This window comes from Medicago sativa, chromosome 4 (genome assembly GCF_051527215.1).
Source record: "Medicago sativa cultivar Bolivia chromosome 4, Bolivia_mono, whole genome shotgun sequence".
Taxonomy (NCBI): domain Eukaryota; kingdom Viridiplantae; phylum Streptophyta; class Magnoliopsida; order Fabales; family Fabaceae; genus Medicago; species Medicago sativa.
In genome coordinates, this window is record NC_140752.1 from 37,969,720 (window position 1) to 37,991,303 (window position 21,584).

The window sequence follows — 21,584 nt, forward strand, 5'->3', positions numbered from 1 at the left end:
AAATTAATTTACTAGTAAAAGTAAGTTTTATGAACTTAATTCGCGTTAGACACTTAAGTATTAAGACGTAACACCATTTTCTAACGTTATGGAAAATGGGGCGTTACATACGGTATCTGTTCTGGAGAGCAAATTACCAGAGGAGTGCTGGTTGGCTTTGCCTGGCTGAGCATTATCACTAGTGGTTCCCGGGTTCTTAATACGGGTGTGATGACACAAACATCTTTATCCTTGTTTTTCCTGGTGACAATTAGCTCTTTTCTGTCTAGCAAACCCTGCACGTCATTCTGGACTTGTATGCAGCCACGAGGATTTACAGAACATATGTCACATGCTTCATGATCATGGTTGAAAAGAACCATCTCACACATCTTTATGTGTATCGGGACTAATGGAGTCTTGATATCACGAGAATTGAGGACTGGGCTGTCTTTTTGATATATTTGGATCATGTTAATAGCAGGCCCATGCGGTGGTAAAGGATTGTTTTGGGCAATAGGGTCAGGGTTTGTGAAAGATAAATCCTTGCTGTGGATTAGTTTCTGAACTGCATCCTTGAGAGCGTAACATTGCTCCACATCGTGGCCTTGTGCTCCTTGATGGAAATCACACGTGAGCTCAGGGCGGTACCAACGAGGTAAGGGATTTGGTATCTGGGGGCGAGGCTTAGTTTGTACAAGGTTTCTCGCAAGCAAAGAGGGCAGCAAGACTTTGTACAACATAGGTATGGGAGGAAAATTGTTTCTAGGAGGGCGAGCTTGTTGTGGAGCTTGGAAATGATGTTGTTGTTGAGGATTATGTGGTTGAGGGTGATATGGGTGCTGGTAGTGTTGTTGAGGATTATGTGGTGGAGGGTAATTGGGCTGGTATAATGGAGGATAATATGGTTGAGGTCCTTGAGGCCTTTGTGGTTGGTGATTTGGTTGTTGATTTGTATTTGTGGAAAATGGTCGGGCTCTTTCGTTAGCCAACATACCGACTTCCTGTTCTTTCTTCCTTGGAAAGTTGCTTCCATATTTCTTTGTACCGCTAGTAGACGCACCGTCTTTCACTATTCGTCCTTCTCGGACACCTTCTTCGACAGTTATACCTACGCGGACCACATCTGCGAAGCTTCTGGATGCACACCCTACCAACTTTTCGTAGTAGAAAGGATTTAGGGTTCTTAAGAACAACTTGGTCATCTCACTTTCTTCCACCCGTGGGCTAACTTGGGCTGCAATGTTCCTCCATCGATGAGCATACCCCTTAAATGTCTCTCTATCCCCTTGAGTTTCAGCCTGGAGGTCGCCTCGATCGGGCGCCATGTCTACATTATAGTCATATTGTTGCACAAAGGCATCACACAAGTCCTGGAATTTTTGGATGCTTGCCTTATCCAGATTCGTGTACCATTTCGAAGCCGGGTAAGCCAAACTTTCTTGGAAAACGTAAATGAGGACCTTATCGTCTTTAGCAAACTCATACATCTTCCTTACGTACATCGTCAGGTGATCATTAGGGCAGGAGTCTCCTTTATACTTTTCAAAGTCAGGTACCTTGAATTTGTGGGGTATCCGGACATCCGGTACCAAACAGAGGTCATAAGCAGATTTCCCGTAAGCTTCTTTTCCCTTTAGAGCTCTCATTTCCCGATGCATTTCTTCATACTTTTCTTGTAGATCGTCGACTCTGTCAGGCGCCCCCACACTCCCAGAATGGAAGATGGGCTCTTCTTCTTGTGGTGTAGCATGAACAGCAGGTGCTGCGTAGGTCGCAACAGCTGGAGGAAACATCGGGACTTGCTGAGGAACCTGAATTGTATGTTGTAAGGGAGGTGTTTGTGTTTCACAGGCAATGGGGCGGAGTATCTCGCCCGCAGTCATGGGCTGAAACCATGGTGTGGAATGTTGTGGAGCAGAATATGTTGGAGTGTCAGCACAGAAAGTCCATTCAGGAGTAGCAGATGTAGTAGCTTCGGTTCGAACTCTGATAGGAGAAGGGGGTGGCGGAGTATGCGCAACTGCCAACACCTTTACCAGAACAGTTAATTCTTCCATCTTCGTTTTCATGTCTGCCAACTCATCCAATTTGGTGTTTAGGGCTGCCACCTCATCACGAAGTGTCGCATTATCTTGCTCGATGCGTTCCATTTTTCTCTTAAAGTTTGCCCGAGTGTTGTATACAATAGTTGACCGGTAGCGAGTGCGTCGGGCCACAGTTGAGACGACTTAAATTCTGATGAAGAAGAAAATTTAGTGAGACTTGAGTTCGGAAATTATGAAATGCAGGATGATGCATGATATGTTTATGCAAAAATGGATATGATTTTTTTTTACTTATCGAAGGACTTATAAAAGCAAAATTGTAAACAAAACAAACCAAACATTGATAATAAATAAAGTGTTTACAAGATAATTCCCTTTCTAACAACTAAGCCAAGGGATAGACTTACAGACATAACACATTACAAGATAATTCCCTGGCTAACAACTAAGCCGAGGGATGGACTTATTATGAAAATGAAATGTAAGACATAAGGCAGCAACCAACTCGGGAGGAAGTTTCGATCCTCTATGGAGACGGATACGAACATGTGTTGGCAAAGAAAGCACTCCGCTTCTTCTTCTGTCCTGGAATCTGGCCAATTATGGCCTCCTTCTCTTCGTTCAATCTAACGATTTCCTTCTTCAACTCGCTGATATCCCGATCCTTCCGTTCAAGTAGGCCCATTACACATTCGTTCTCGCGTACTGCTTCTTTATACTCTTCTGTCACTCTTGTATTCTCTTCCATCAACTCAGCTATCTTTTTCTGATATTCCTTCTCAGTCTCAAAGGTCATAGGCATGGGTGGTGCTGGAGTAATTGTAGACAAGAACCTGGTGAGCTTATACGGCATTCCAAAGTCAATGGATCGATCAATAACCCACTGCGTATAGTCTGCATGGACGGCCCCCGTCCGCTTTCCTAACTGGCCTCTATCTCTCCTCCGGATGGCGTGCCAAGCTCGTGCAATTTGACGCCTCATTCCCGCAGCGTCACTCTCATTGTGGTAGTATATGTTATCTAGATGAACGTTGAGAGGCTTTCCTTCCATGGGGAGCCTAAACTGGCGTCTAGCAAGAACCGGATTATAACTGATTCCTCCATACATGCCGATGAGAGGTACATTGTTGAATATCCCGCAACTATCAATGATGGTTCCCTTGTCGTAAGCTGGTTCATACCACACTACCTCATTCGGAGTAAGGGCCATGAGTCTATCTGACCAACGGAGACCATCTGGATTGGTGGTGAAACGAGGAGTTCTGGGTAAGTGAGAGGTAATCCATCTATAGAGCAACGGTGCGCAACACTTGATAAGTCCACGACCCGCCAGGGTACGCTCATGGATGGAGTGATAGGTATCGGCTAACAAAGTGGGAGCAGGGTTTTTTGAAAGGAATATTCGGATGGCATGGATGTCGACAAAGTTGTCAAGGTTGGGAAAGAGCACTAGGCCATAAATGAGTAAGGCAAGGATGGCATCAAAGGCGTCAGCACTGGACATTCTGTAGAAATAGTTGGCTTTTTCGTACAGGAACTTGGTAGGGAAACCTAAGAGTTTGCTATTAGTGGTAATGTGGTCTCTTACTTCGGTAGTTGGTAAATGGAGAGCTTCGGCGATGGTTGAGAACTTAGGAGGATTTTCAAGACCGCTGAAAGGTACTTGATTAAGCACCGGTCGATCAATCCAAAAAGCATATTCTTCCAAAGTGGGAACCAATTGAAACTCTGGGAAACCGAAGCAATGATACTCTGGGTCATAGAACTGAACAAAAGTCCCAAGGAGTCCTTCGTCGACCTTCATCCGGACAATACCAAGCAGATTCCCATGGTCCTGATGGAAGCGGTCTGAGCATTTCACCTTATTCCTTAGATCCCTTAACCTTACAAGATCCATATTCCTGAAGCTATACTGCTTAAGCTTCCTTGTCTTAAAAGCCATATCTACGATGTTTACAATAAAACTAATATAAATCCTTCAATATTTTAATGAATGGTAAAAGCTTTCATGAATGAATGCATGGATGTATGATCATGCAAGGAAATATGAGGAGGTTTAAGATATACAATGTTGGAGCTTTAGGGATAACAACGCCACTTGGTAAGGGCTAAGGTTTTTATTTGCACATGTAACAAAGGTTCTACCAAGGTCCCCAAAGTTTTCAACCACGTCCGAACATTTGTTAGGTGACGAGAGTACTCTCGTTCCAACAATATTCATCGGTTAGTCTCGTTTGGGTGTAGTATCGCGTGACGACCAATACGAGAGTACTCTCGACTAGCCACCGCACTACGTCCTAAAAGCCAAGATGGGTTAAAGGTGATTAAAGGTTCTCAACTTCGACGGTCACTTGAAAGTAACATGTCATACGCGAGTACTCACGTCGACAAAAGTATACCTCCAAGATCCCTCCATTGAGTGGGTTATCACATGTACCAATACTGAAGAGTACTCTTGGCAAGGATACTATGATTATACATGGTCCTATCTTAATTTCCCTCAAGTCCGGGTGTAGGACTTATCTCACCACTCACGTTTAAAAAGGAGATAGAAGAAAGAGAACGAATATACACGTAATTTCCATCTTATATTTAAAACATTTTTTTTTAGCAAGTTTATAGCACAAATTTTAAATAACACCAAGTTAGGCTCAACCCTCTTACTTTTCTTCCCCAGTGAAGTCGCCATTTCTGTCGCGTCATTTTTCGGACGGTCAAAGACCCCTTTTTGATTTCACGACTGAACATTTAATTCTTTTCAAAAGAAAGTGGAAAAAGGTTCAAATACCACATTTTTAGGGATTAAGGGTTCGGGGGTTGGTTATATTTAGGGAAGGTGTTAAGCACCCTAAATATTCGTAGTATTCTACGAGAACCTCTTGATTTTATTTAACTTTTGTGCTATAAACTTGCTGGCTTAAAAAATGGAATTAGCAATGATAGAAGAAAAATAGAGACCTAAATTATCTACGTTTTATTGATTTGGAAGGACGCGTATCCTTTGCCTACGTACCCGTGAGGGATCAAAACCTTGTAGTTCGGGGTAGAAATTGACGTTTGATTGGTTGAGTGTTTTTTTTTTTATAGTTTTTGAAAAAAGGTTTTAAAATGAAAAGCCAAATGGCAAATTGGAATTTGTTTGTATTTTTGTATATTGAAAGAAAGATGACTCAAAGTAGAATTAAATTGATTGATGATTTGATTAAGAAAATAAAAATAAAATGACGATCGCTTGATTTGAGATCAAGGTTTGTTTATGAAAATATTTTAGTGATTTTGACATGTTTGCATGTTTTTGTTGTTTTTGAACATTAATTGAAAATTAGACTTAACGGAGCGATAAAAAATAAAAGCGTGTGGACTTGTAGTGACGTTGGATCACTACATAGTCCCTAACCTAATCTTTTTGCATTTTTTAATATGTAAAGCTGTAAAGAAATAAAAGACCCACACACGCACGCTATTTTTCGTTTATGTTTACATTGGCCCTAATTACATGCTAAATTTTGCAAATAAAATAAATAACAATAATTTAAATGCATGCGATAAAAAAAATAAGATGAGATGAGATACGAACAAGAAATAAAATAGAAATGCATGAGAACGAAAATAAAAATGCTAGAGAAATTAAAATGCATGAAAGAAAATAGATTTAGGACCAGAGTACTCTGGATAAATTTAATTAACAAGGACCAGATTGTTCTGGAGAATAAAATAATATTAATAGTTAATTTAGGACCAGAGCACTCTGGATTGATGCGTATATTTAATGACAAAATTTAAATATGCATATGATAATAGTAGATAATAGAATGTAATGCGAAAATAAAATAAAATGCATGCGAAAATAAAATGGACCAGAGCACTCTGGATTGAGATGCGTATTTGATGACGAAATTTACATATGCATATGATAACAGTAGACAATAGAATGTAATGCAAAAGGTAAAATAAAATGCATGAAAAAAAATAAAAGAGATTGAACGAATTAAAAATGCATTGGAAGAAAATAAAAGAGATTAGACGAATTAAAAATGCATGAGAAGAAAATAGAAGAGTTTAAACGAACTAAAAATGCATGAGAAGAAAAAATAAGACGATAAACGGAATTGAAATGCACGAATAAAATAAAATATAATGCAGGGGGGTGCAATAAATAAACAGGGGGGTGCAGAAATGAAAAAAATGGAATTGGGCCTGGAGGAGTGCAGAGGCGCGCTAGTGGGCTTAAGTTAGACCGGTTCGGTTCAAGAGAACCGAACCGGTTCAGTGAGTATATAAAGGCTGGACTGGTTTTTTTTTATTCATTTTCACAAACATTTCTCTCTCTTCTCTCATTCTAGAGAGAGAGAGTCTCTTCTCTCTCTATATTTCTTCTTCTTCTCCGATGGAGAATAGGGTGGTCGGAGGTGGCTCCGACGCGGCGGTTAGCCGTCGAAGACGGCGGCGCCGCCGCTCCAAACACCCTTTTTTTTATTTTTTTTTCTTTTCTACCTATTTTTTCCTCCTCTACTCGTTTTTAGACATAAAAATCCACAAAATGAACCACAACTCCCTAGATCTACAAAAACAATAAGTTACTACCTTTTTTTTGAAAGTTATTTGAAAAAAGTTGCGAGGTGATTTTTGATGACAGATTCGGTTTGATGCTTGGTACAGAGAAACGTTTGGATTATGTTTGTTTACAGGGATTCGGCTATGAATGTTTGGATCTGGTTTTGGGCGTGTGTTGGTTGTGCGTGCGTGTTGTGTGGCCGTGCGTGTGTTATGCTGTGCGCGTTGTGTTGCTGCAGTGTGTGTGTCGTACGGATTTCGTGACTGGTGTGAGATATTGGGTCGGTTTTGAAAGGTTATGCTGTTGGGTTTTGCGATTTGTGAAGGTTATGCCTGGTTGTGGTGATGGTTGTGCGTGCGTGTGTGTTGTTATTTTTGTGTTTGGAATTTGATTTTTTTGCAGGTTGGCTTCCTTAGTATTTTTGCGGGACCAAAAATTCCTCTCACTTTTTGTGTATGCAGATCGGTCCATTTATAGAGAGGGATTGAGACATTGGGTCTCTTGAGGCAGCAACATAAACTGCCCTTGTTAGGATGAAGGGAACATTACAGACTGTCATGAGCTGGCCTGGATATTTTTGGACCAAAACTTGATTTTTCGGACAAATAATAATACTAATAATAATAATAATAATAATAATAATAATAATAATAATAATAATAATAATAATAATAATAACACTAATAATAATAACAATAATAATAATAATAATAATAATAAGAATAATAATAAATAACACTAATAATAATAACAATAATAATAATAATAATAATAATAATAATAATAATAATAATAATAAAAGTAATAATAATAAAAGTAATAATAAATAAAAAATGAGAGAAGAGGGCCCGACTCGGAACCAAATATGAGGTATTTTAAAATACCTCTCTGCCGAATTTTTCGCTGAAAAGTCAAAGACTGATCAGGGTTCGAGGACACGTGTCTGTAATATCTTGGGTCAAAAATTGGGGTATGACACACCTAATTGATCAACATTTCTCAAAACATATGTAACTCTTGTATCTATGGTGTTCGGAAGCAAGAGAGAAAAAAAATGTTTTAGAAATTTGTCTGAGTTGTCCGGCACGGCTCATATGAGTGTTATATAGGTGTCGGACACTTATCGTAGGAGTGTCGAAGTAAAGAAAAAAACAATTATTTAGGACACCAGTTCGACACGTGTTGTACGGGTGTCATAGGAGTGTCAGACACCGACGCGTGTCGGACACCGCGACACACCTAATCTTAGAGGTGTCCGTGCTTCATAGACGGTAACGAAACATAGTCACCTGATCACCTTTGGGCCCTGATCACCTTTGGGCTAACCCGAGGTGTAGTGAGTATTTTATGACAAACCAGATTGTAACCAATAATAGTAGCATATAGTATACAGGGAATTGATTATGCTTTTTATATGGTGTCCTTTACTAAGTTTTTGTCAATTTGGTCAACAGATATGGCGATTTGATATTCATGACCCCTTTCTATTTTGTTAGCATCACTGTTTTGATGAGCTGGCAAAGCAGTGCAGTCTATTAGCATTTTCTTGCAGACAGTGATGTTAGAAAAGCTGTAAGGATATAAACGATTGTGAGGAGACCCTTCTAACTATCAAACACTATCAAACATCACTTAGGCACTCACACACAAAATACATTTTATTTTATTATTTGAAAAATAAGCATTATTTAATTATTCTCTCTCTCTCTCTCTCTCTCTCACTCTCTCTCTCTCTCTCTCTCTCTCTCTCTCTCTCTCAATTATGAATGTGTGTCTAAAATTTCATACTATAAACTGATGAAAAAATCTCAAGTACACTTCTTTATTTTCGGTCGAAAAACTACTTTAAAACAAAGTTAAAAAAACCCATTATGTCAGCTTAAGGTGAAGAAAAAAGCACAAATTAGTCCCTAAAAGAACACTAATTAGTATCTGGATCAAAGGACTAACCTGCATTGAAGTTCAAAGAAAAAAGAATCATCAAAGGATTACAGTTTATGAAACAGAAAAATTATTTTACCGCTACATGGTACCTTTTCATCCCCAGCTTTTCTTTTGTACGCTAATTTTTTTTAGAAATGAAAAGGCCTTCTAGTTTTGGTACAGAAATTTGTTTCTCCAACATTATTATAAAAGGAACGTGCATCCATTGAATTGGACTGAAGAGAATGAAAATGTTAACCTTGCTATGAATTTCCTTATAAAATACCTTGTTTGTGAACTTAGTAAAATGGGATAAATACCAAACGAACCAGAGAATTGGTGCAAATATTAATTAAGACCTGTCTAACTATTTTAAGGATAAATAAATACTACAGCTTAACTAATATACATATCTTCAAACCAAATACTACAGCTTAACAAATAAAAAGAGTTATCAAAAGGGAACTTAGACTTCATGTTCCCTTTTTCAGAATATAAATGTTAATTCCTCTCGTTGGCTTTAGAATGGTAATTCCTCTTCCTTTTCCTGCAGCTTCATTTCTACTTCCTCCAGTTTTTTCATTACACGGAAAACTCCTTTCAGCTGTTCTATCTCCAATTCCAAAGCATGTTTTGCATGAAGTCTTTTCACCAGGTCATGCATTTTTTTGTGAAATTTTTCCTTTTCTTTCTGCAACAGCCAACCAAAAGAGTCATCAAAACATAAGTGGATACATGTAACTGAATTAAAAAATGTTGATAAAAGGAAAATCAAATGTGTGCCTTATGGTCTTCAGCCAAATGCATCAATTTTTCATCAGCCTTTTGCATCATTTTAATAATCTGATACTCCCATTCAACCTGCCGCATCTTGCTGATTTCTAAGGGAACAATATGAAACAGACTAAGCTAGCATGAAATATTAAAAAAAATCATATCAAGTACAAATCATTACAAAATGCAACAGAATGTAAGCTACAACAAAAGGATAGATATAGTAGTAAAAACCATAATGTGTCACCTCTAAATCAATGAAACAGAATACCAAAAATAATTAGAACAAATCACTTTAAAACATCTCTAAATACAAGGAAACATTGCATAAAACATTGTTGTTAGAAAATATTAAAATTGTAAAATAAAATTCCAGCATAACATTTTTTCATGGATACCTTCATCATAAGATTGAATTTGCAGATCTTGCTCTGTCATGGCAGAATTAAGCTTGGCCGTAGTCTTGGTGCATCTTGCTTCCATCTCACTTAGATGGTTTTCTTTTTACTACTTAATGGATGAAAGTGCTTTGATTGGAAGAAGAATAGAATAGCACCGATTGGGATATATATATATATATATATAAGGTGCATTAATAAGAGTTGTTTGGTTTTCCTCGTTTAATGCATTAAGTATATCAAGTAGAATATCAAGATATAAGGTGCATTAACCGCTTTCATTGAAAAACAACATAGAACATTAATTTTCAGACTTGTAGAATGTCAAGCTTCCTTTGCTTTTAATATCCACTCAGTAATGTTTTGGTGCGTTTCCAATGCAGATACTGCCCAAATGTTTGACTTAAAAATACTGATGTTTATTTTCATGTTTTAGTCTTTCAAAAAAAAACATGTTTTAGAAGTTTCTTCTTGTTAAAAATCACAGCCATTAGTATATTTCAATGTTTGAAATGATTATAATTATGATTTTCCTATATACAATAAAGTTACTAGGAATAATTTAGCATTTTATCATAGATTCATCTTGATTTTCTTAAAAAATGAAGCTGATTGGAAAAAAAAAAAAGTTGGTATAGTGGGTGCTATGATGGGGTGGCACTATTATTAGTGGGTGGCAAAGCACCCACTTAGTGTAGGCAATAACCGGTGTTCTGGTGAAACTGCATCAACGCATCCGTTGAATATGCTTTGAAGTTTTTGCTTGAAGTGCGTACGGGAGACAAATTGGGTTTTTGATCGAATTGTAAATTTTAAAGGATATTTATTTTAGGTATTTTTATTAAATTATGTTAAGAATTTTGTATAGATTTTGCTAAGAATTTATTATTGATGATAAAAAGAAAATAGTAGTAATTTTCGAAAATGAGAATGAATTTGGCGTAAAGTCTTGGATCAAAATTCGGGCGTTACATAGGGCGTGGGTGTGGAGACGCCGATTGTTAGCTTGGGAGGAGGACAGTGTTAGGGAGTGTACTTCTTTATTACATAACATTGTATCATGTATCTGGGCTTGATACTTACTATTTATACATTTACGTTATGATGTTACTAATTACTATTAGAATAAACAATAAAAGATCATTGTTTTATCTTTATTTTATATGCAGGCAAACTAAAATATGTTGAGTTCATAAATAATTTTGTTATATGCCTTGACAATAGCCCGTATTTCCGCTAGTATTTAATTATTTTATCTCTTTGTACCAAAAAAAAATTATGTTATTTCAAAAAATCATTTTTTCCAAAGGGAAATTAAATGCAAACTACTTTCAATTTGTTCTCCCTTCCATTTTCTCTATAACTAGTAAGTATCAAGCCCAGATACATGATACAACGTTATGTAATAAAGAAGTACACTCCCTAACACTGTCCTCCTCCCAAGCTAACAATCGGCGTCTCCACACCCACGCCCTATAAAACACCCCAGATTTTGATCCAAGACTTTACGCCAAATTCATTCTCATTTTCGAAAATTACAACTATTTTCTTTTTATCATCAATAATAAATTCTTAGCAAAATCTATACAAAATTCTTAACATAATTTAATAAAAATTCCTAAAATAAATATCCTTTAAAATTTACAATTCGATCAAAAACCCAATTTGTCTCCCGTACGCACCTCAAGCAAAAACTTCAAAGCATATTCAACGGATGCGTTGATGCAGTTTCACCAGAACACCGGTTATTGCCTACACTAAGTGGGTGCTTTGCCACCCACTAATAATAGTGCCACCCCATCATAGCACCCACTATACCAACTTTTTTTCCAATCAGCTTCATATAGAAAGAAAATCAAGATGAATCTATGATAAAATGCTAAATTATTCCTAGTAACTTTATTGTATACAGGAAAATCATAATTATAATCATTTCAAACATTGAAATATACTAACGGCTGTGATTTTTAACAAGAAGAAACTTCTAAAACATGTTTTTTTTTAAAAGACTAAAACATGAAAATAAACATCAGTATTTTTAAGTCAAACGTTTGGGCAGTATCTGCATTGGAAACGTACCAAAACATTACTGAGTGGATATTAAAAGCAAAGGAAGCTTGAAATTCTACAAGTCTGAAAATTAATGTTCTATGTTGTTTTTCAATGAAAGCGGTTAATGCACCTTATATCTTGATATTCTACTTGATATACTTAATGCATTAAAGGAGGAAAACCAAACAACTCTTATTAATGCACCTTATATCTTATAAAAATATCACAATCGGTGCTATTCTATTCTTCTTCCAATCAAAGAATTGGAAGCGGTTAATCCACCTTATATCTTGATATTCTACTTGATATACTTAATGCATTAAATGAGGAAAACCAAACAACTCTTATTAATGCACCTTATATATATCCCAATCGGTGTTATTCTATTCTTCTTCTAATCAAAGCACTTTCATCCATTATGTAGTAAAAAGAAAACCATCTAAGCGAGATGGAAGCAAGATGCATCAAGACTACGGCCAAGCTTAATTCTGCCATGACAGAGCAAGATCTGCAAATTCAATCTTATGATGAAGGTATCCATGAAAAAATGTTATGCTGGAATTTTATTTTACAATTTTAATATTTTCTAACAACAATGTTTTATGCAATGTTTCCTTGTATTTAGAGATGTTTTAAAGTGATTTGTTCTAATTATTTTTGGTATTCTGTTTCATTGATTTAGAGGTGAAACATTATGGTTTTTACTACTATATCTATCCTTTTGTTGTAGCTTACATTTTGTTGCATTTTGTAATGATTTGTACTTGATATGATTTTTTTAATATTTCATGCTGGCTTAGTCTGTTTCATATTGTTCCCTTAGAAATCAGCAAGATGCGGCAGGTTGAACGGGAGTATCAGATTATTAAAATGATGCAAAAGGCTGATGAAAAAATGATGCATTTGGCTGAAGACCATAAGGCACACATTTGATTTTCCTTTTATCAACATTTTTTAATTCAGTTACATGTATCCACTTATGTTTTGATGACTCTTTTGGTTGGCTGTTGCAGAAAGAAAAGGAAAAATTTCACAAAAAAATGCATGACCTGGTGAAAAGACTTCATGCAAAACATGCTTTGGAATTGGGGATAGAACAGCTGAAAGGAGTTTTCCGTGTAATGAAAAAACTGGAGGAAGTAGAAATGAAGCTGCAGGAAAAGGAAGAGGAATTACCATTCTAAAGCCAACGAGAGGAATTAACATTTATATTCTGAAAAAGGGAACATGAAGTCTAAGTTCCCTTTTTATAACTCTTTTTATTTGTTAAGCTGTAGTATTTGGTTTGAAGATATGTATATTTGTTAAGCTGTAGTATTTATTTATCCTTAAAATAGTTAGATTGGTCTCAATTAATATTTGCACCAATTCTCTGGTTCTTTTGGTATTTGTAATATCCCGCCTGTCAGCATCGGTATATTACCCGTGATCGTGCCAGAGGAATTAAATTCATGGAAAGTAAGTTAATGGAAATATTTTATGTGAAGTTAGCTATTTACGGATAAAGTATCAGTGTCGTATTATATACGCTTGAGGCAAGGGCATTATGGTAATTGCACACTAAAGAGATATTTATTTGGATTGGGTCCCAAAATTATTCACTTCCCATTTGTTTTCTCTCTCTAGGGTTGAGAGAAAGAGGTTTCTCTCCCTTCTCTCTAACCCATCGCCCTCTTCCTCTCTTTCTCTCCATCAATCCTTTGCAAATCTTCTTCCTCAAGTGGTAAAGGCTTAAACCTATGTTTCTTCAAGATCATAGAGAAGTATGCAAGCTTGGATTTTGTTTGAATCTCTCCTTCACCTCTCTAGAAACTCCCTTCATCTTTTCCTCTCCATAAGAACAATTCTTCCAAGTTGTTTAAGTGATGAATCAAACTTGGATGCTAGCAATTTTGTAAGCAAGGAACTACTATGGATTTGAAGTGAAGCTTTGAGGTCGAGTTCATCTTGAAGTCAAGGGTTAGGGTTTGATTCATGGTAAGTTGGAAGATGATTCAAGTATGGTTTCTTCATGGTCAAGGTGTCTTAGTTGCAAGAAAGAATGACAAGATTGAATGGTTTGAGCAAAGGAAGCAAGTGGAACAAACCTAGGGTTTTGGCTTGTTTGGGCTTGGAACTTAGTGATGCTTCAAGAACTTGTTTAGGTGAGTTCCATAGATAGTTTTACCACCCTTTGGGATTATGATTATGCCATGTATGATTAATATGATAACAATGAAAGTCTAGGGATTAAGTAAGATGTTAGTTGCCCTTTTTCTTTCTATGCATACTAAACATGTTTATACTTGCCAAATGAATGCTTTTCAAGTTTCCTATGATCAAATATGTTCCAATATACTTAGAGACACTTGGTTTGAGGTTTTTGGGTCAAAAATACCATTTTTTAGTGCTCTGGACTGTCATAACTCGCCACAGCGAGCTATTACTCGCCACAGCGAGTTAGAAGGCAGAACAGGGGGTCCTGCTAGCCTCCTACTCGCCATGGCGAGCAGCTGCTCGCCTCCCATATGATTCTACTCACACTGGCGAGCAAGTGGTGCCTTCTGGTGCTGCTTGCTCGTTCTGGCAGATTCGGTGATTTCCGTTCCGGATCTTTTGTGCAGTCTTTTATAAAAGTAAACCCCTCAAACCAAAGTCCTAAATGATGATCATTGTAAGCAAGATTTCTATGATAAAGAAACAAGTATTAAGCATGTAGGTAAGGCAAAGCATACGAGAGAATCATGTCATGAATCGGGTAGCAAGTAATTCATTAGGCAAGGGAAAACTAGAGCCTCGACATAGTTGTCGAGAACTAGCTAGTTGGCAAGAATCCTTAGATTAATAAGACGCGAAGTATAAACTCTTCACTCATGATCAAAGTGATATAGAAAGCATGTTAAGTTGTGGTATGATTAGTTAATCTCTCCACCAATATTAGGAATGTACAAGCATGATCAAGTAAGACCTTACATTAATCGGATCGATCAAGGTTCCGAGGTAAACATGTAAGCATGAATAGGTTAATCCTATATGAACGACAAGACCATGATTTATATTGTAGGTGGCATGTCTCTTCTTATCCACGCCAGGGGGATACAAGGGGTTCTCATTGTAAGAACGATTCAAGCAGTAAGGGACCCGCATGTCACCGAGTAACAAGACGTAGGTGTTCTTGTCTCTTGTTATCCACGTCAGGGGGATACGGGAGGTTCTCGACTCAAGGGGAACGGTTCAAGCCGTAGGGGACCCGCACGACACCGAGGGAGTCTGATGTACGTACATCGGTCATGATGGGATTGTTCTTGGGGTTACTGCACTTGGGGCTCTCCGTAAAATGAATCAAGATAATAAATGTTTGTTCAACGCTAACCTAGTGAATGAATGAACTTATGCATGACCATGTATCTTATGTTTAGGATTATGTTCATGATATGCAAGAATGATTTCACGTATGATCAAGTTAAGAGTAAGAGGATTAGATTGCTATAAGACAAGTATAAGACATGGAATAGAACAAGTAAAGAATGCTATACCGAAGACGATCCTAAGTTTCCCTAATCGTCCAGTTTAGAACCATGCCATGATGATGATATGCTTAGGCCTTGATACGTAAAGCGTATTCTTGGAAATGCGGTCCTAGATTCCCCCTCGACCGCCATGACACATATAGGAAGAGAAGTCTATAACAAGTAGAATGAACCTATGACGGGTCTAGCATGCACTACAGTCTAGGAAAGCATGACCACACACGTATAATCAACTGTTAGGTTGTAATGTAGACACGTGGTGACCGTAGGTTTCCCCTGAGGTTACCTATAGCCTAGGATTTAGGGGAACTCACTGAGACATTATGTCTCATCCCAATCCTTATTTGTTTCAGATATCAGGGTGGACGTCAAGGTAGTAGCCGGATGGATTTTTCAGCAAGAGCTCGTTCGTACCCGCAGCATGGAGAATATGGATATTAAGGATGTATATACCTATTTTAGATAAGATATGATGTATTGATAATGTACGAACGCGTTTTGTTGTATATAAATTCATTCGAAGTTTTTATGTTGTATATTTTAATGTATGCAGTACTAAACTTAACGCATGTGCTAGACTTTCTAGATACGTCTAGTATGGGTGTTACATTTAGTATCAGAGCAGGTCGATTCAGACCGCGCCTTGGGTCATTAATTTACAACAAAGGTAGTGGGACCATTGGGTTCTGGGTGGATGTTCTAGTTGTTATTGTTAGTTGAGCCTGATTAACTCAATTTAACATTCAACGATCAGAACGGATGCCTGAGAGCTGAATAGGACCCAGGAGGAACGAAGTATGTGATGAAGAAGTTTGATCGTGCCAAAAAGTGGCCGGTGAACTAAGCAAGTAGAAGTGAATCCTCTGGGAAAGTAAGGCATGTTAAGAAGGGACGTTCCGACAATGTCGGGTAAGATGTTAGTGATACTTCATGTATCCGTAAGTGAAGAAGTTGGTTAAATATATCTAAGCAAGACCGAAGGTTTCGGAAAGAGTTGTTGTTGGAACGGGGTTTATGATATTCAGGAATGTTAGTACAAGGCTACAAGATAGTAAGAAGTCGACATATGTTGACGGAGTCAACAGGCTCTCAGGAACAGCATTTTGTGAATGAAGTTTGGGACTTGTATGTTCAGAATGGACAAGGACCTCATATAAGTGAAAGTTTTATGTTATTGGGATTAAGGCATTGATTTCCGACGTGCTGAAAATTGTATCGAAAAAGGTTGGTGTTGCCATGCATATGTTATAGAATATTTCGCGATGCTAGGGATGAATGATGTGCATTGGATACTTGAGAATAAGATTTTCATGCAAAGAATATTTTCTGAAAAATAGAATTGGAGAAGCTCACCAATAGCGAACCTAAGACAAAACTTTTTTTTTTTACGAAAACTATCAGTTCGTTCCAATGGTCTGCAATGACTATTGGGGAGATGTCTTCACAATAATCTTTTATGTGACGAAAATCTTTTATGACATCAAGTAACGAATGCATATCACATCCTAAGATTTCCAAGGAAAAGGCATGGACAACCATCAACGCAATAGATACGGTTTAAGGTAGCTTGGGAAGTTAATGTGACAAGGGTCAAGAGAAAGCTCAGATCAAGAATTTGGAAGTTCCGGTATTGATATGGGAGTCATAGATCTGAAGGTATGTAGTAAGAAGATAAAGCGGAGCAAGTTGTGAGAAATTACAAGGTTCCCGGTTTTTGTGGAATTATGACGTATCTCTCGAACCTATGTTTTGCTTAATAGACTTGCTAAGGCTCGATATGATGTTGAGTTACAAAGTTTAAAGAATTTTAGAAAGATTTACGCAAATGGGTGATTGAAGTTGACGCTTTGAAAATTCACAAGAGTTTTTCTAGGAACCGGGTTGCTACGACACTCGTAGAGCGGACTAGACTTATTAGAGTCTAGGTTTGGTGGCACGTATGTGTTATCAACTCGTTCTATGATTTTAGAGCAACGGCCGGCACCTAAATTCAATATATATATAAAGTAGAAAATTATCAACGTCAATGACCAGTGCGCTAGTTTACGAAGTTTTCTTTAAAAAGAAAAGTCAACGAGCAAGCATTGGTATGATTAAGCGAAATATAGTATGCGAGAATACGAAAGTACAAAGTTAGATGTTCAAGAAGGATATGTCAAAGTGCTAGATGAGTTATTATGAGTTTTGTTCTTACAAAGCAGAAATGCGAAGTCTCAATCGCTCTAACAGATTAGAGTAATGGTTTAAGCCAACCGGTGGGAATCAGAGTAGCGACATGGAAGCTAATCGTTAATCACGAAACATGGAATTTTAGTATGAAAGAATCTTTGTGGAGAATATTCGGTTGGTAACGCAAGTTTAACAAGAATGCATCATAAGACAAGCGAGGAGTTCTCGATGTGATAAGTAAGGATGGATGCTTATTCAAACAGTGTTGGCTAAGGTAAAAGTTTTAAGTATGTGTCTTCACCTAAGTAAGATGAGAAAGACAAGAGTTGCCAGATATGAATTGGTGAGGATGCATGATGATATTGGAAAACATGTAAGAAATCAGAAGGTTTTCTCATGAGATTCAAGGTAAGGATCGAAACATCAAGAATGATGACCGGTATTCGGAGAAGGTAGTAATGTTCAAGTAACACTTGAAAAAAAAATTATTTGAAGATTCAAGTTTAGTGTTCCGAAGAAGAGGAACAAGTTAATGTCAAGAGGTCCAAGGATTTCCTACGGATATGTAAGCGGTATTGCGAGTATGTATAACGGTTAAAAAGGGAAGAACCCATCTTCAAGTTAAGCATGTTATCATGAGAGAGAAGCAACTTTTGAGTGATGTGTAATGAGATTCATACCCTTGTGTGCAATACTTCTTGAGTGAAAACGATACTTGTTAAGACATGTCAAGCCATGATTTTATAACTTTTAAAGCTAAGATTGGTATTATGGAACTTGGGAACGATGCTTATTTTTTTTTTCAAACTCATGGAATTATACATTTTTGAAACTGATGAGATACGTTTTAAATAAACTCACTTAAGACGTACAAACTTCAGGACCAACTTGTTGTGGACAAGTTTGGGGCGAGTTGTTAAATCTTTTTCAAAATATAGAAACTCGTCCGGTGGTTCTGTGGTACCATTAAAAATTCAGTCTTGGAAATGATAAAATCTTTTTAGTCATGTATCTATTCGTTCTAAGAACCCGAATACCAGAGCTTAAGAAAATTTCTTCAAGATAGATGCTAGAACACGTATCATTAACATTTAACAAGAGGCTGCACTTGAAAGTATGCACATGTTTTGGAAACGACAATGTTCGTATGAAGCCAATATCATACAGAATACACGGAAATGTGTTAAGAGTGTTTGAAGTATGTGCAAGTGGAATTATTAGAAAGTTTCAAGAGCATGTGAACCACAACGTTGGTTATTAGATTGACAGATGAAGTGGCAAGTTGATTTCACATTTTCATGTCAAGCTATGGGAGTACCCATTAGTTCCGGTGCAAAGAGATCGCATGAAGTCGAAAGATTTCCTAAGGCTCTGAAAAGAGATGAGCGATTCGTGGAATCGTCTATATGAGTAAGGTTGTAAGAGGCATAAGTCGCAAAGTGCGGTAAGAAAGATTATGTATGCATGAAAAGATGTTTTAAAGTTATAAGTAAGCACTGCAGGGCAAACCTGGTTTCTGTAGGATCCCAGTTAAAAGGCAAATCCTAAGTGTTCATGTTTATGATAAGATACTAGTCCGAGGCAATAAGTCTATGGTAGCAAGGAAGGTTCCAAATCATGATGTACTAAGATAACTTCAAAGTTTAAGTGATATTAAGATCAAGAAAGCTATATGCTTATGTGTGTGAATCAAGAAACAAGACGAAACACAAGCAATGATGAACTTCTTGAGAATCTGTGTTTCTAATATGTATGGCTTAGACCAAAGACAGTAGGATTTTGTCATGATGATCGGTAGTTGATCTCTAAATTTCGAGGACGAAATTTTTTAAGGGGGGTAGGATGTAATATCTCGCCTGTCACCATCGTTATATTAACCGTGATCGTGCCAGAGGAATTAAATTTATGGAAAGTAAGTTAATGGAAATATTTTATGTGAAGTCAGATATTTACGGATAAAGTATCAGTGTCGTATTATATACGCTTGAGGCAAGGGCATTATGGTAATTGCACACTAAAGAGATATTTATTTGGATTGGGTCCCAAAATTATTCGCTTCCCATTTGTTTTCTCTCTCTAGGGTTGAGAGAAAGAGCTTGCTCTCCCTTCTCTCTAACCCATCGCCCTCTTCCTCTCTTTCTCTCAATCAATCCTTTGCAAATCTTCTTCCTCAAGTGGTAAGGCTCAAACATATGTTTCTTCAAGATCATAGAAAGGTATGCAAGCTTGGATTTTGTTTGAATCTCTCCTTCACCTCTCTAGAAACTCCCTTCATCTTTTCCTCTCCATAAGAACAATTCTTACAAGTTGTTTAAGTGATGAATCAAACTTGGATGCTAGCAATTTTGTAAGCAAGGAACTACTATGGATTTTAAGTGAAGCTTTGAGGTTGAGTTCATCTTGAAGTCAAGGGTTAGGGTTTGATTCATGGTAAGTTGGAAGATGATTCAAGTATGGTTTCTTCATGGTCAAGGTGTCTTAGTTGCAAGAAAGAATGACAAGATTGAATGGTTTGAGCAAAGGAAGCAAGTGGAACAAACCTAGGGTTTTGGCTTGTTTGGGCTTGGAACTTAGTGATGCTTCAAGAACTTGTTTAGCTGAGTTCCATAGATAGTTTTACCACCCTTTGGGATTATGATTATGCCATGTATGATTAATATGATAACAATGAAAGTCTAGGGATTAAGTAAGATGTTAGTTGCCCTTTTTCTTTCTATGCATACTAAACATGTTTATACTTGCCAAATGATTGCTTTTCAAGTTTCCTATGATTAAATATGTTCCAATATACTTAGAGACACTTGGTTTGAAGTTTTTGGGTAAAAAATACCATTTTTGACTGTTCTGGACTGTCATAACTCGCCACAGCGAGCTATTACTCGCCACAGCGAGTTAGAAGGCAGAACAGGGGGTCCTGCTTGCCTCCTACTCGCCATGGCGAGCAGCTGCTCGCCTCCCATATGATTCTACTCGCCATGGCGAGCAAGTGGTACCTTCTGGTGCTGCTTGCTCGTTCTGGCAGATTCGGTGATTTTCGTTCCGGATCTTTTGTGCAGTCTTTTATAAAAGTAAACCCCTCAAACCAAGGTCCTAAATGATGATCATTGTAAGCAAAATTTCTATGATAAAGAAGCAAGTATTAAGCATGTAGGTAAGGCAAAGCATACGAGAGAATCATGTCATGAATCGGGTAGCAAGTAATTCATTAGGCAAGGGAAAACTAGAGCCTCGACATAGTTATCGAGAACTAGCTAGTTGGCAAGAATCCTTAGATTAATAAGACGCGAAGTATAAACTCTTCGCACATGATCAAAGTGATATAGCAAGCTTGTTAAGTTGTGGTATGATTAGTTAATCTCTCCACCAATATTAGGAATGTACAAGCATGATCAAGTAAGACCTTACCATTAATCGGATCGATCAAGGTTCTGAGGTAAACATGTAAGCATGAATAGGTTAATCCTATATGAACGACAAGACCATGATTTATATTGTAGGTGGCATGTCTCTTGTTATCCACGCCAGGGGGATACAAGGGGTTCTCATTGTGAGAACGATTCAAGCCATAAGGGACCTGCATGTCACCGAGTAACAAGACATAGGTGTTCGTGTCTCTTGTTATCCACGCCAGGGGGATACGGGTGGTTCTCGACTCAAGGGGAACGGTTCAAGCCGTAGGGGACCCGCACGACACCGAGGGAGTCTGATGTACGTACATCGGTCATGATGGGATTGTTCTTGGGGTTACTCCTCCCGGGGCTCTCCGTAAAATGAATCAAGATAATAACTGTTTGTTCAACGCTAACCTAGTGAATGAATGAACTTATGCATGACCATGTATGTTATGTTTAGGATTATGTTCATGATATGCAAGAATGATTTCACGTATGATCAAGTTAAGAGTAAGAGCATTAGATTGCTGTAAGACAAGTATAAGACATGGAATAGAACAAGTAAAGAATGTTATACCAAAGACGATCCTAAGATTCCCTAATCGTCCAGTTTAGAACCGTGCCATGATGATGATATGCTTAGGCCTTGATACGTAAAGCGTATTCTTGGAAATGCGGTCCTAGATTCCCCCTCGACCGCCATGACACGTATAGGAAGAGAAGTCTATAACAAGTAGAATGAACCTATGACGGGTCTAGCATGCACTACCGTCTAGGAAAGCATG

General features: G+C 37.5%; 2 protein-coding genes across 2 annotated transcripts; both read right to left on the reverse strand.

The window, feature by feature from the left end:
• Positions 1–86: 86 nt before the first annotated feature.
• On the reverse strand, positions 87–2,132 carry LOC146929215 (uncharacterized). Its single transcript, XM_085707248.1, has one exon. It carries the CDS (start codon positions 2,130–2,132, stop codon positions 87–89), a length of 2,046 nt encoding a protein of 681 aa, XP_085563374.1.
• Positions 2,133–2,553: 421 nt separating this feature from the next.
• On the reverse strand, positions 2,554–3,969 carry LOC146929216 (uncharacterized). Its single transcript, XM_085707249.1, has one exon. The coding sequence runs from the start codon at positions 3,967–3,969 to the stop codon at positions 2,554–2,556; it is 1,416 nt and encodes a 471-aa protein (XP_085563375.1).
• Positions 3,970–21,584: the final 17,615 nt, after the last annotated feature.

Excerpts from the sequence above, each read along its gene's own strand:
- LOC146929215 (XM_085707248.1), bottom strand. The coding sequence starts at position 2,132 with ATGGAACGCATCGAGCAAGATAATGCGACACTTCGTGATGAGGTGGCA.
- LOC146929216 (XM_085707249.1), bottom strand. The coding sequence starts at position 3,969 with ATGGCTTTTAAGACAAGGAAGCTTAAGCAGTATAGCTTCAGGAATATG.